The sequence below is a fragment of the Neolamprologus multifasciatus genome, chromosome 19, assembly GCF_963576455.1.
Source record: "Neolamprologus multifasciatus chromosome 19, fNeoMul1.2, whole genome shotgun sequence".
Taxonomy (NCBI): Eukaryota; Metazoa; Chordata; class Actinopteri; order Cichliformes; family Cichlidae; genus Neolamprologus; species Neolamprologus multifasciatus.
Window position 1 is genome coordinate 18232569 of NC_140457.1, and position 12703 is coordinate 18245271.

Consider the following 12703-nt stretch of genomic DNA (forward strand, 5'->3'; position numbering starts at 1 on the left):
TGGTAGACGCTGCTGTAAACCTTTATTTCAGCTATTCCTACTAAATCTGAGTGTTTCTCTTTGACTCATCCATGAAAATTATTGATTCTTTTTATCAAAACAAAAAGATACACTGCCTGGCAACTTTGTTAGGTACACCTGCCAATCACAGCAACTTAATAGATTTAGGCATGTCAGGTTTACAGTACAAAGGATGCTCCAAGAGGAGGAAAATATCAAGTAAGCGGCAGTTCTTTGGGTGAAAATGCCTTTTTGTTACCTAAGGTTAGAGTTGACTGGCCAGACTGCTTCAAGCTGACAGGAAGGCAACAGTATCTCAAATCAATGGGAAAATCAATCAAATCAATCAAGGTGACCATATCAAAAGACCAGGTGCCACTCCTGCTCACTAAAGACAGGGAACAGAGGCTACAATTCCCATGGGCTCACCAAAATTTGGCAACAGAGGATTGGAAAAGTCTTGCCTGGTCTGAGGATGTGCATAAATGTGAAAGCAAAGATAAACCCTGCCTTGTATCAATGGTCATGATGTAATGGTGTTAGGGAATTTCTTTCTGTACACTTTAGCACAAACCCCGGTTTGGTCATTTATTACTAACTAAGCACTACTAAGAACTACAGTAACCAGATCTCAGTCTGGATGGAAAGTTTTGCATCATGGATGTGCAGCCGACAAAATCTCCAGCAGCTGTGAGATGCTATCGTGTCAATGTGGAGGACTGTTTCCAACACCTTGTTGAATTTTTGCCACGAAGAGTTAAAGCGGTTCTGATGGCTGCAGTTTACTAGAGTGACTGAGGACAGTGAAATGCTGGTATAACCTGCCTACGTCTCGAACTAATAAAACCTGTTTGTCTCTGTCATTAGTGAGCAGTACCTGCCATGCCCTTTTTGACCGATTTCTGGACGAAGACTTCCCAGATGAGTTTCTTCCTCATCCCCTGGACAATGACAGCCACTGTGAGTTTGTATCTAGAATACTGATGTGTTGATGAGTTGACACAAATTGAAAATCTGTATTCCAGTTATCACCTGTGCTGTTTTTATTGCTTTTCTTACACTCATTGCATGCATCTATATGAATATGTGTTTGACTGGAAAGCATGGTTAAATTAAGAACCTGAGTAGTTTGTCGTGCAGGCAGAGGATCAAAAAGACTGGCATCTGTCAAAGATGACTACATTGGGAACTATAACTGAAAAACTGGATTTTTGAGACAAAACTACCCATTTTGAATTTGAAGTGCAAGCATCACTCGAGATGTAACAACCCTCCCCTGTTATATTTTCAATTGCCAGGAGCACAAGTAGCATGCTGATGCCTGTGAAAAAGCAAAATCTTTTACATCATTTGTGATCAGAGGAAGGCTACTCTTTTATCTGGTTTAAAGAAATGAATGTGGGTTAATATGAAATAATTAGTTAATAATTCTGTGCTTTATCCCAGGAGGGATTCCTAATTCCCCTGGCTTGTTGCCATATTAGTGGTTAAGGCAGTTTCCTCTCCAGTTGTCACATGATGTCTTGAACGTCTCCTCCGTCCCCTTCCTGTTCATCAACCCCCACACAGACAGACACAAAATCAGTCAAAGGCTCTGTGTGTTTGACTTTTAAACAGATTTTGGATTTAAATTTGATTTAGTGGAACTAAAGGCCTTAAGCTGACATTTTAAACCATTTTTTTAAAAAATGTTGTGGCTTTTTTAAAATATATATCCTTCACAGCTTTTCATTTTCTCAGGCACAGTTTTTCCTGTCTAGTTTTGTCTAGCCTTTATGTGTTTGGAAATTGCGTTTTATTACTTTTTTATATTAAAGAGAGATATTTTCAGAGAGAAGCAACACTGGAGGAGTTGCATCCTAACTTTTTTCTTTAGTTCTGTTGGGATTTTTCTGGTCTCGAGATAATAAAGAAACACATTTCTCATATTTCCACTCACCACCACCACCCCAATCTCTCTCTCTCTCCCCCCCCCCCCCCCCCCCCAAAAAAAAAAGCCAAAAAAAACATATAGTATTACTCATCCCCACTCTGGCATTCATATAAATGAGTTTGGAGGCTTTTTTTGTGAAATCGCAGATGCTGTTTATTTACTGTGAAGTTTTGCAGACAAGTTGTTTTTTTCTTTATACAGAATCAGTTCGTTTCAAGATTTTATACATAGTGGGATAAAGATAACGTGAGAAATATACACTTTTTCAGTTCTTAGATTTGGGGCTGTTTTGCGTGTGTGTATAAATATGATTATTTCAGGCTAGTGGGGAAATATTTATATTTCAGCATATTTGTTAGCTTGGAGCTGTAATCAAATCAGTGCATTTTTAAAACGATACAGTAATTACACATTCAGACAAAAACATTAAAAAAACAACAAGAAGAAATAATTTACATAATCGTGTGCACTGTGAATGCACGACTTACAACACCACTCTTCAGATACATCAACCACTGTCATTTTTTGTGATGTACTCTTTTTTTAAAAATTGAGTTTTCATCTTTGTTATTTCATGTGTTGCAGTTCCCTCCTGTGATTTTGAGTCACCGTGTCTCTGGACTTTATCGAACAGCAGCCGAAGTGACTGGTTATTGGTGTCGCCACAGCAACCACAGAGTACAAAGGCTGGGATGATGCCTGCAACTGACAACTCAGAGGGAAGGTCTGATGGTAAGAGTGCAGAGACTCACAGAGGAGAAGCTAAATCAGTGTGCTCTGATACACAGTGTTCTTCTTTCTTCTGTCAAATATGTTTAGAAGAGTCTTTGAGCTACTGTGTGAAAACATTGCTTCTCACTTGACATTTTATTTCACTCTGTGCTTCATATATTCAAATATACCCTAATCCAGAATTTGTCATAATGCTAAAGCATTAGACAGTGTTATGAGGCTGCTATAAAATAGTCAACCATGAATTTTCCACTTTGTTTTATTACCTTAGGACACTTCCTTCTTTTAACCCCGTCACCTGAAGCTGAGGCCTCTGGGAAATGTGACTACCACTTAATGAGTCCAGTATTGCCAAAAAGCAGCATGGACTGCCTGCTTCAGGTGGCTGTGTATGAGGCCAGCCCCGTGGTGAGGAACCTCACACTGCTGATCAAGCCTGCTCAACCAGATTCAGACGTTCACTCGGAGATGCTGCACCACAGGGGACGAGACGACCACAGGTCAGCGAACACACTCACCTCCACGGCTCTTTCACTTAGATGGGTTTTTTTTGTTATTGTGCAACACAACCAGTCCTCTTCACTGAAAAAAAAACAGAAGGCACACTTCTGTCTTACTAATGTTATGTAAGAAAAATGTTTCCTGCCTACCATGTAAGGCAAACTATAGAATTGTGACAGCGTGTTGTTTGGGAAACACGGACAGATATTTCCTATTGATCTAATGCTGAAGCACAACTATCTTTAGAACAGCTAAAAGCATTCCTGAGACTAGAAGCAGGCTGGAAATGAAGTTACATATAATTGGTTAGGACAGAGGAGGATGGATTGGCATATGCAATAAGTTTGTACATTGGGTTTGTTAGTGGCTGCGCAGTAATGGGCTGTGCAATTCCATTATGAGTCACAAGCACACACACTCACACACACACAGTGACTTTATTTATTAAGCTGGCTATTCATCCAACAAAATCTGCAGATACAATGTCTGGACACACTCTTCATTTAAAGCATAGTTACCATCCAACAGGCTTCATCTTTCAGTGAAGTAGTTCAGTGTGTGTTGTGCGTTGTGTGGGATGTCATGCGTATTGACATATGGCGCAATTTTGTTAAGTGCAAAAATAGAGACTGAATGGTCACAGGAGTTGACATCGGGCTGTTTGACGTGTTGTCAAAAAGTTTTGTGTACTTGGGACAGACAAATAAGCAAAAAAAAAACCCGTACCACTTAGAATTTGGCTAATCTCCCTTTCAAAACCACTTTGATCGCTGCTGCCATTTTTAATCACTCGCAGTGTGCGGTCTGTGATTTTTCTATCCACCTTGAACATCCGCAGGCCTGGATTTCGTGTGGAGAAACAATCCTCGTGATGAGAACTTGACGTAGTCCAAAGTTTCCAAGATTGAAGGTTGTGCATCGTGTGAGGAGCAAACTGGTGACCAGGAGGTGTGAATGCGTTAACGGGAGTTAGACTTGTCGACGCAGCGTCCTACTTAATCACCATTTGCCACCGTGTGTGTTGGAAACATTGCAACTTCTTCTGATCACATCAGTACAAACTTTGCTCACCACCTCCTACTTTCTCTGAATGAAAACATAGATGAGGGATCACTGTTTTGTCACACCAGAGGAGATCAGGCAGCACTGCAAAAGTTTCAATGGTCAAAAATAATTTCCGGGCACTGATCTCTAAACAGCTTTCGTGGTGAAAATAGTCTAGTTTGCATATATGATAGGGTTGCGCAGTTGGCGCTATGTAGCATGAACGTATTTTTAGAAATGGAGAGCAGGATTTGTGACGTGTGAGGTATATCTTGGGTGCTGTCACATATCCCAGGTAGCAGGATTTGCTTTGCTTTATTACGCCACCTATAATCACACAGCTGTGGGCCAGCTTTGTGAAAACACAATCAGGTTGGACTTATGACAAGGTGACAGATGGATTATGCTGAATAATAGCGACATGTTTGGTACTTTTGTTACATGGAACACATGCTCGTGGAGGAGTTCCCATGGTTGATAATGGCAGCAGTAGTGGAAATGTGCCAATAAATGACAGATGGAAGAAGGCTCAAACATTATTTAGCAAAACACTATGGTGAAAAATGAGAAGAGGGTGCAGGTGAAGGATTTTAATATTCAACTTCAGTTTTCATACATTACAAAGGTTCTTTATTTCAGAGAATGCAGAGGGCTTTAGCAGAACATATAACAAATGCAAACTTGACTGTAGAAACTGCAGTGCAGGCTTTTATACAAAATAAATCATCTTGGCAGTAATGTTGCATAAAGAAGGCAAGAAAGTGAAGATACTCTTGTTTTAACCTTTACTTGTTGTACTTTTAATGCACTTCTTTTTAATGTAACTAGAAAAGCCAAAAATTAGAGTTAGGAAAAAAAAGATACACATGTAGCTGTTTTCACATGTGAACTTTGGAGGACGTGGGAGAGAGTCAAGTCAGGACGTGGTCCGCAGGAAACAGTTTTCACCTCACTAATGGAAAGAGTCTTTTTGGTTTAGGCGAAGATGATGTCTGAGTAGAGCATGCTGGAGGCAGGTCACAGCAAGACCACCACTAGCTATGAATGCACCAGTCTATTACCTGCGCTTTCTCCCATCATTACAAATCACTGCAGCTGGACAATACATGTCGTTTGTACTGGTGAGCTGTGATGTGAGCTCTGTGTGAGATCTCGGGTTCTCACGTGCACCTTTGTCAGGTAAGGTCCACAAAAGTTCAGAAGTGTGTACTATGAATGAACTTCAGGGTTAACACGGAGGTTATTGTATTATGAAGGTGGTTCATTTCTTCCTGGGGTAAATCACCATGGTGACTTACAGGTTATGCTCCAAGTAAGAGTCACCACTCCTCAAACCTCTGCACGTCGAAAGTAAGAGGGGCTGATGTTTTTGCGTTTCTCTGATGAGCATCGGTCTGTATTATGAGTCCAACCTCTTTAAATTCTTGTGATCTTATACTTTCTGGATCCTTTGTAAACTCAGCCCCTCTGTTGCCAGTATACTTATTGGCTGCTGCCAATGCAACTACTTTCATGTGAACCCAAAGGGGAAAACCAGAGTTTGCTGACGCTACCCGAATTGCTGATGCTAGGGCAAGTGAATCCAGATATTGGAGAGATACCCCGGGTATGTTGAGCTCGCTTCATAGTACAAGGCCCAGGGCTGCTGCTTATGTGAGAAATTCGATTGATTTTGTTTCTGTGTGATTGCTTAATGCAGGTCTGAGTGGCAGATTTTTGGAGTTCCGATTGGCTGGATGGCTGGACCCTTTCAGGTGACCCTGCTCTACACTTCGTGTGAGAGAGAAGCCACAGTGGCTCTGGACACGCTGGAGTTCATAAACTGCGAATCAGGTGAGTTTATCAGGTCGTTAAGAGCTTTCAAACCAGATGCTCATGGTCATTTCCTGTGATAAGCACCTACAACCGCACAGACCAGATAAAAGGAACCAGCTGTAAACTTTATTTTAAAACCTGAGGTACTTTCACAGCAGCACATACTTGCGTTTTAACGTTTCCACAGCTGCTACAGGAGAACTTTTCTCTCTACAGATTACAGTTAAGGTTGCTTATGAAAACTGATTCACTCAAAACGTGTTTAGGTTTCCTTTTTTTTTTGTCTCATGCATGTTTTGCAAGTGAATGTCAGCACACAAAAATGCTCTGGTGTCAGGAAAATTAAAAATCTCATGATTTGCAGTCCATTTGCAAACAGGCAAAAGATGCCTGGTCTGTTTTGCAGATTTCTTGAACCTTTTTTCTCAGTGGTTTCACATTTTTCAAGTCTCTACGGTATAGAGCAGCGAGTCAAGAAAAGACCCTCCGCAGAATCAACCGACCTTCCTGTAAAAGCTGCCTCGTCGCTCATCCTACCTCACCAGGCCTCTAAATCTGCTTTGTATGTTGTTACAGTTGTTGTGTGGTTGTCTTCATTGCAGAACACCATTTCGGTGAAATGAATCCCATTTGTGAGGAATCTTTCCACTGCAACCACTCAGGAGACTGCATCGACACGAGCCAAGTGTGTAACTTCCACACGGACTGTCCATATGGAGAAGACGAGGGCTTCATCTGTGGTGAGATTTTGTTTTTGTTGTTTTTTTTAAATAAAATCACACAGAGTGCAGCAGAGGTTTTATGATGATGTATTTGATTCAGTTTCATCTGCACCATCTGACCGATTCTTATAGCGACAGCATTATGAGCAGGAAAACACGTGTGACTGCTTCAGTTTGTGCACATCGGGAGTTATATGAGGCCAGCGTACTGTTGCGCAGTCCTGAAGCAGTCAACGAGCTATTGGCAAGCTGTAATCCATTTGCATTAGCTGTATAAAATTTAAGTCCATGATAAATTGTTAATCCTTTCACCAAAGGCACAAGATTATTCCATGCCAAGGGCCTTTACACAATAAATTTAAAGTGTAGAGAATAAGTATTATGTGGGGTGTTTAAAGTCTGAAACCTGAGTGCAAATTCTCTTCCTCGGATAATTTGCATTAAAACGCTTTCACCGCCTAGTGTGTTTTTTCCTAATTAGCAGTAAAATGTAGTGTCAGGAATTCAATTGGCTGTTCTCTTTTCAAAGCTCTCTTCTCTATCTACATCAAAGATTTCAGATAATATGATAAACCCTTTGCAGATTTATTATCCTATTGAAAAAAACATGCACAAAAAAGCATCAGTCATTACCTTTCAGTTCCTCTCACATCACAATCTAACAAGTTACCTCTTTCTCTTTTTTATAACATCACTGTGTGCAAAGAAAAAACTCTCCGAGACACTGAAAAGGCAAAACGCTTCAGTCAGTAAAATCGATATAGTCAGGGTTATTTAAAGCACTTGAGCTGTGAAACGCTGGGGGGAAAGGCCACAGCAGAGATGTAATTTCTTCAACGAGCACACGGGCGTCTTAACCACTTTCATGTGCAAACATTGGTATCAATTTAATCTCTGTGGGTTCTATAGAGAGGTGGCTTACATGTTTTGTCTAAAAACTGGAAACAGCTCTCTCTCTGTATTCTGGCTTCTTTCACAATTAAATACATGCTTGAGAGGAGAGGATAAGAATTACACCGACCTCCCGTCTACATCAAGGACAAAGGTGGAGTCGGGGAAGCTTCCATAGCATAAAATAGCCTTAGCACAAGGTACCTAAAAAGTTCAAAGATATGCCTACACATATGTTTTAAATTGATTATTTGAGCTCATACTTCTTGGTGGTTAAACCTACACATGCTGACTATCAAAGGATAGTCTGCATGTGTGCTGTGTATTTTATGCAACAAGTGATTCATGTCCTAGCTTTTCAGCAAAATACATTACCTCAGAAATGAAGGAACACCAGTTAAACTCCTGAGATATTGATCTGGTCAGTTAGGCAGCAGGGGGGATCGTTAATCAGTTTCGGCTCCTCTGGTATTAATGAAATTAACAACAGGCAACAAAACAGGAATGGTTTTACAGGTGGAGGTCACTGGCATTTTTTCCCTCCTCATCTTTTCTGATTGTTTTTCCATTTGGCCAGGGTCAGTGTCACTACTGGTAGCATGAGGCAATACCTGGACCCTATAGAGGTTGAACAGGTAGGGTATCTCCCAGTACAGGCTCAAGAGCATTGGGATATCCTAGGAAACAGACAGTTATTCTAGGAGAGCTGGAGGGGGTCGTACAAAGACTTTAATCCACCAGGACAACCAGTATCTGCTCCTTTATGTAAGAAAGAACAGGATGAGAAGATTATTGGTGTGAATGCTTCTGACCAAACAATCAGAAACAGGCTTCATGGCCTGAAGGCCATTGCTGCCCTGTGCTTTTCATAGGTGAGAGCAGGTTGACCTGTGGAGAACATTAAGCTGCCTTTAACATCATTCAGCACAAGCAGTTTGGTGGTGGGTCAATGATGGTTTGGGGAAACGTATCCATGGAGGGAGACACAGACCTCAGACCGGTTAGGCAACAGCACCTTCTGTCAGATCCTGTGCTGTTGCAGTGGATTCCTACTAGTTCATAGTGCACCTCAGACTGTTCCAGAAATGTTGATGCCCTGGTCCAGATCTGATGGGAGATCCCCCAGGACACCATGAGTCATCTCATTAGGATGTCAGGCATGCACACAAGCACCTGTAGGCCATACAAATTACTAAGTAATATCTTGAGTTGCAGCAATGGAATATCAGAAAAATGGACAAGCTTGCTGCATCATTTTTTTATCTAGATTTTCAGGGTTTCTGTGATTTCAACCCTCTGTAAGATAAGAATTTTCATTTCAAACAATGTGGCATCTTCTCAAAGAAGTAGTTTTTTTGAGCAGTATATGTTGACCCAGTGAAGTATTTGCAAGCCCCCAAAACTGATAAGAGCCACTATGGAGTTGTTGGACAACATTTTCACTTTGAAGGTGAAACTGAAAAAAAAAACACATCCTAAAAGGTCTGGGAGTAATCACAGTGCTCTGATCTGAAATGTGTCTTCAAAGTTTGGAGAGTGACAGAAGAAAACGCACACACACGCGCGCGCGACTTTCGCGTGAAGAAAAACATCCTTCGTATAATTTATGCCCGGATGATTTCTTTCAAAATATAATTCCTGTCTGAAAGACGAGGATGGACTTTTTAGCAGCTGTGGTTTCTGTCTTTTTGAAGTATGATGATAATCTGCTTCCTTCCCAGATGCTCTCCCCTTTGGCTCATACTGTTCGTTTGACGGGGATTCATGTGGTTGGTCTATGTCCAACCAGCACTCGGGCTGGAGGAGAGTTGCAGGAGATGAGCTCATGAAGAGAAAAGACATGCAGGGTTTCGCTCTGCAGCGCACACAAGGTTTGTGTCTGCATGTGTGTGTGCGTGTGTGTGCACAGCACATGTGAATTATGCCCTAATTTAATTTCTGTTCCTCTGGTGAATCTCCTCCAACTCCGATGAATTATTGCAGTGTGGAGTGATGGGAAAATACCCTCATTTGTTTTTGAAGCTCACATTTCCTTGTGTCAAAACGTCTTAATTTTCCTTTGTTGCAAACAGGATTTTTGCATTTACTCTTTTTTAATACACAGCCAATGACGAGAATGCTTGTTTTGATGTTCAGTAAGTAAAAACAATAAAACTGCTATCGCTGCATTGTCTGAGAAGCATTGTCAGGTAATTTCTAGTTCGCAGTGTAACTTTAAAGCATATGTATGCTTGTCAGAAAGACCTGACAGGTGCTACTCCTTATTCACGAGGGCTTGCCACAGCAGGTAGCGCCACGTATTGGATCTGGCAACATTTTTACGCTGGATGCTCTTGAAGCAACCACAAGGGGTGTAAGTTTCTTCCCAGGATTGAACTGTGGAGCTTTCGTTTGTCAGGCAAATGTAAAACACTGCACATGAGGGTTTTTTTGCATGTCGAAAGAGGATGAAAGCAGGATTGCCAGCAGAAGATGAAATAAAAGATGTAATTGTAACTGGTAGTTAATATGCTCTATAGCAAACATCCAGAGATTGACTGAAATATCAGCTGACCATCTTGTGGCTGTACACAAGTCATTTAGCAAGCAAATTAGTGTCTGGCATTCATTGAGACTAGCAGAGCATTGCATTACATTTACAGCTCTGTTAAGCTCAATGCGCTTTAGTCTACAAGTCACATTTTACCCCCACATTCATACAGCACTTTATTCTTTCAGCTTTAAGCCAATTTGCGTCGCCATAAAAGTCATTACTTTTATAAGCTGCTGGTTTATGTTGATCAATAAGAAAGATTGATGTCAGTTTGGCTCAAAAATCTAACTAACTAACTAGCTAAATCACATAACCTGGTGAATGTGTTACATTTATTGTCTTCCCCTAGGGCACTTCTTGTTTCTCCCTGTCAGAGAGAGTAATTCACTTAAAGAAGCGTTCGTTCAGAGCTCTGCATTCCCTCGTCCAGTCTCTTCTGTTGCTTGCCAGGTCAGTTACTCGCCTGACGTAGTAGTTGAATTATTCAATTTAAGCATGTTTGATTGTCTTGTCTGTGTCTGTGTGGGGGAGTTCAAATCATATTAAATATCTCACCAAAAATCTTAATGATCCTCATCTCTGTTTGTGTAGATGCATTTCTCTCTGTACCTGCGTGGTCATTTTAACGGCTCGTTGCAAGTGGTTATAGAGGAAAACGGGACCATCGCCACGGTACCGGTCTGGGAGAGGAATGGTCAAGCCGAAGATAACTGGGAACCGGTTGCCCTGGAACTGACTGACCTTCATCACGGGTACATAAGAGGAAAACAAACAGGGGGAGGAATGAAAGAATAAAGGCTGATCTCTCGTGTGTTAAAGGGATGATGTGTTGTTGAGGTTTACTCACCTCTTTTTCCCATGGAGCTCCATAAAGTTTCATTTACTCCTTTGTTTTCCCCTGTCTGAGATAGTTTAGCTTAGGGATGAGTACATGCTTTAGGTCAGTGATAAGAAAAGGAAAATTGCTCCTTTCATCTAAAGAATGTGTAATCAGATTTAGTGCTCATAATAAAAGAGATTTCACTCCTACTTTACTCTGAAGAGTTTAAGTACACTCACTGGGATTGAAATCCTGCTGCTTTCTCATAAGAAAAGACAACTGTAATTCTCTGATTGCTCCAGGTTTCGTGTTAAAGTGACAGCTGTGTGGGGACAAGGCTCCAATGCTGACGTTGCTCTAGATGACATTGCACTTGGAGCAGCCTGCTTCCAATCAGGTAAGCTAAGATCACACAACCATTAAGTAAAGCCAATACAGATTTCTTTAAGAGTTCTCAAGGGCTAAAACACACATTTGTCTTGCTTTACCGCATATTTAGTCTTTGCTTTCATAATGATCTGTGCACTTTATGAAATCAAACTGCGGCTGAGCTTGGGAGGAGCACGGGGAGACCTCCCCAACTGCTGTCTTTTGTTCAGCACCACAGCGGCCCTCAGCTATTCGTCTGATGCCCCGTTTAGTTGATTGGCTGAGACATGTGGGTAACCGACGTTTAATGATTTGCTGCAAATGTAGTGCCGCAGTAAGACAGCAGTGTGTGCCAACATTCCTGCTCCCGTGTTGTTGCACTTCAGCTTTTAATTCTCAAAGTAGAGAGCAGACTTTCTAATAACAAAGACATGAAAAGGTCTGTTTTTGTTTCGGCGGGATTTAGGGGAAATATGGTTTGAAGCCTCCAGGGAGGCGCAGTTGTCTGTTGCGCTTCTGCAGTTGGGCGAGGACGGAACATTTTCTAACTGACTTCGGCTTTAAATCAGGTTTCTAGAGTAAATTTAGAAAGCAATAATTCAGAATAATCAGTCTGCCCATCACATTTATGATCTCACTCTATGCGGGGAACTTGTTGTGTTCGAGAGGGTTATAAGACCTTAACAGCTCTAGTTGCCTAAGGGCTTGGCAATGAGGAGCGTACAACCTTTACCACCAATAAAGGACAAAAATCCCCGTGTCTGTACGCTCCACAGTGGGTAAACACAGCCAAGATAGAAAAGTTTTCATGGTGTAGCCCTGTCCTCAGGAAATCTGTGCCACTTTCATTCTAAATATAGTTCATAATCAGGTGAAATCCAGACGAGTGACTGTGACTCCTCTCTTTTTTTTTCTTCCCCTGCCTTTACCTTTACTCTGGCTTCCCCTCCCCTCCATCAGATCTCAACTTTCTGCTGCCCGCGACCGACTTTGAAGATTTCTTAAGCCCCCTTCCAGAGCCTTTGGCCTCAGGTAGTGCACAGCTCCAGCAGTTATCTTGCATAGCGTGTGAATTTCTGAAGTGTCCCAGTCTACTGTGTCATCTTTAATCCATTCTTTTTGCACAATTTGCACACCAGGTGGTCAATTGTTCACTCATCACAGCTAACCAGAAGCTTTTAATCCAGCCTGTGTTCGGCAATCACATGCCAGCTCCTTAATGCAATTACCTGTGACTCTTGTAGATGTGCCATATGTATGCGTCTGTTCTTCACTGTGTATCTTATCTCAGCTGTTTACTGATTTTCATGCTTTTGGTACTTTTCCCCCCTCCACATAACAAT

At 41.5% G+C, this 12703-nt stretch overlaps 1 protein-coding gene across 2 annotated transcripts in view; it reads left to right on the forward strand.

The window, feature by feature from the left end:
* The window catches only part of ltk (leukocyte receptor tyrosine kinase), a 68992-nt gene that overhangs the window by 27964 nt on the left and 28325 nt on the right, over positions 1-12703 (forward strand). The window contains exons 2-11 of one of the 2 annotated variants that reach the window (XM_085143143.1): positions 868-960; positions 2519-2665; positions 2937-3165; positions 5910-6043; positions 6628-6765; positions 9360-9509; positions 10521-10621; positions 10763-10923; positions 11294-11388; positions 12321-12392. In XM_085143143.1, coding sequence (XP_084999269.1) covers positions 868-960; positions 2519-2665; positions 2937-3165; positions 5910-6043; positions 6628-6765; positions 9360-9509; positions 10521-10621; positions 10763-10923; positions 11294-11388; positions 12321-12392 — 1320 coding nt within the window. The other variant, XM_085143145.1, reaches the window with a different exon arrangement.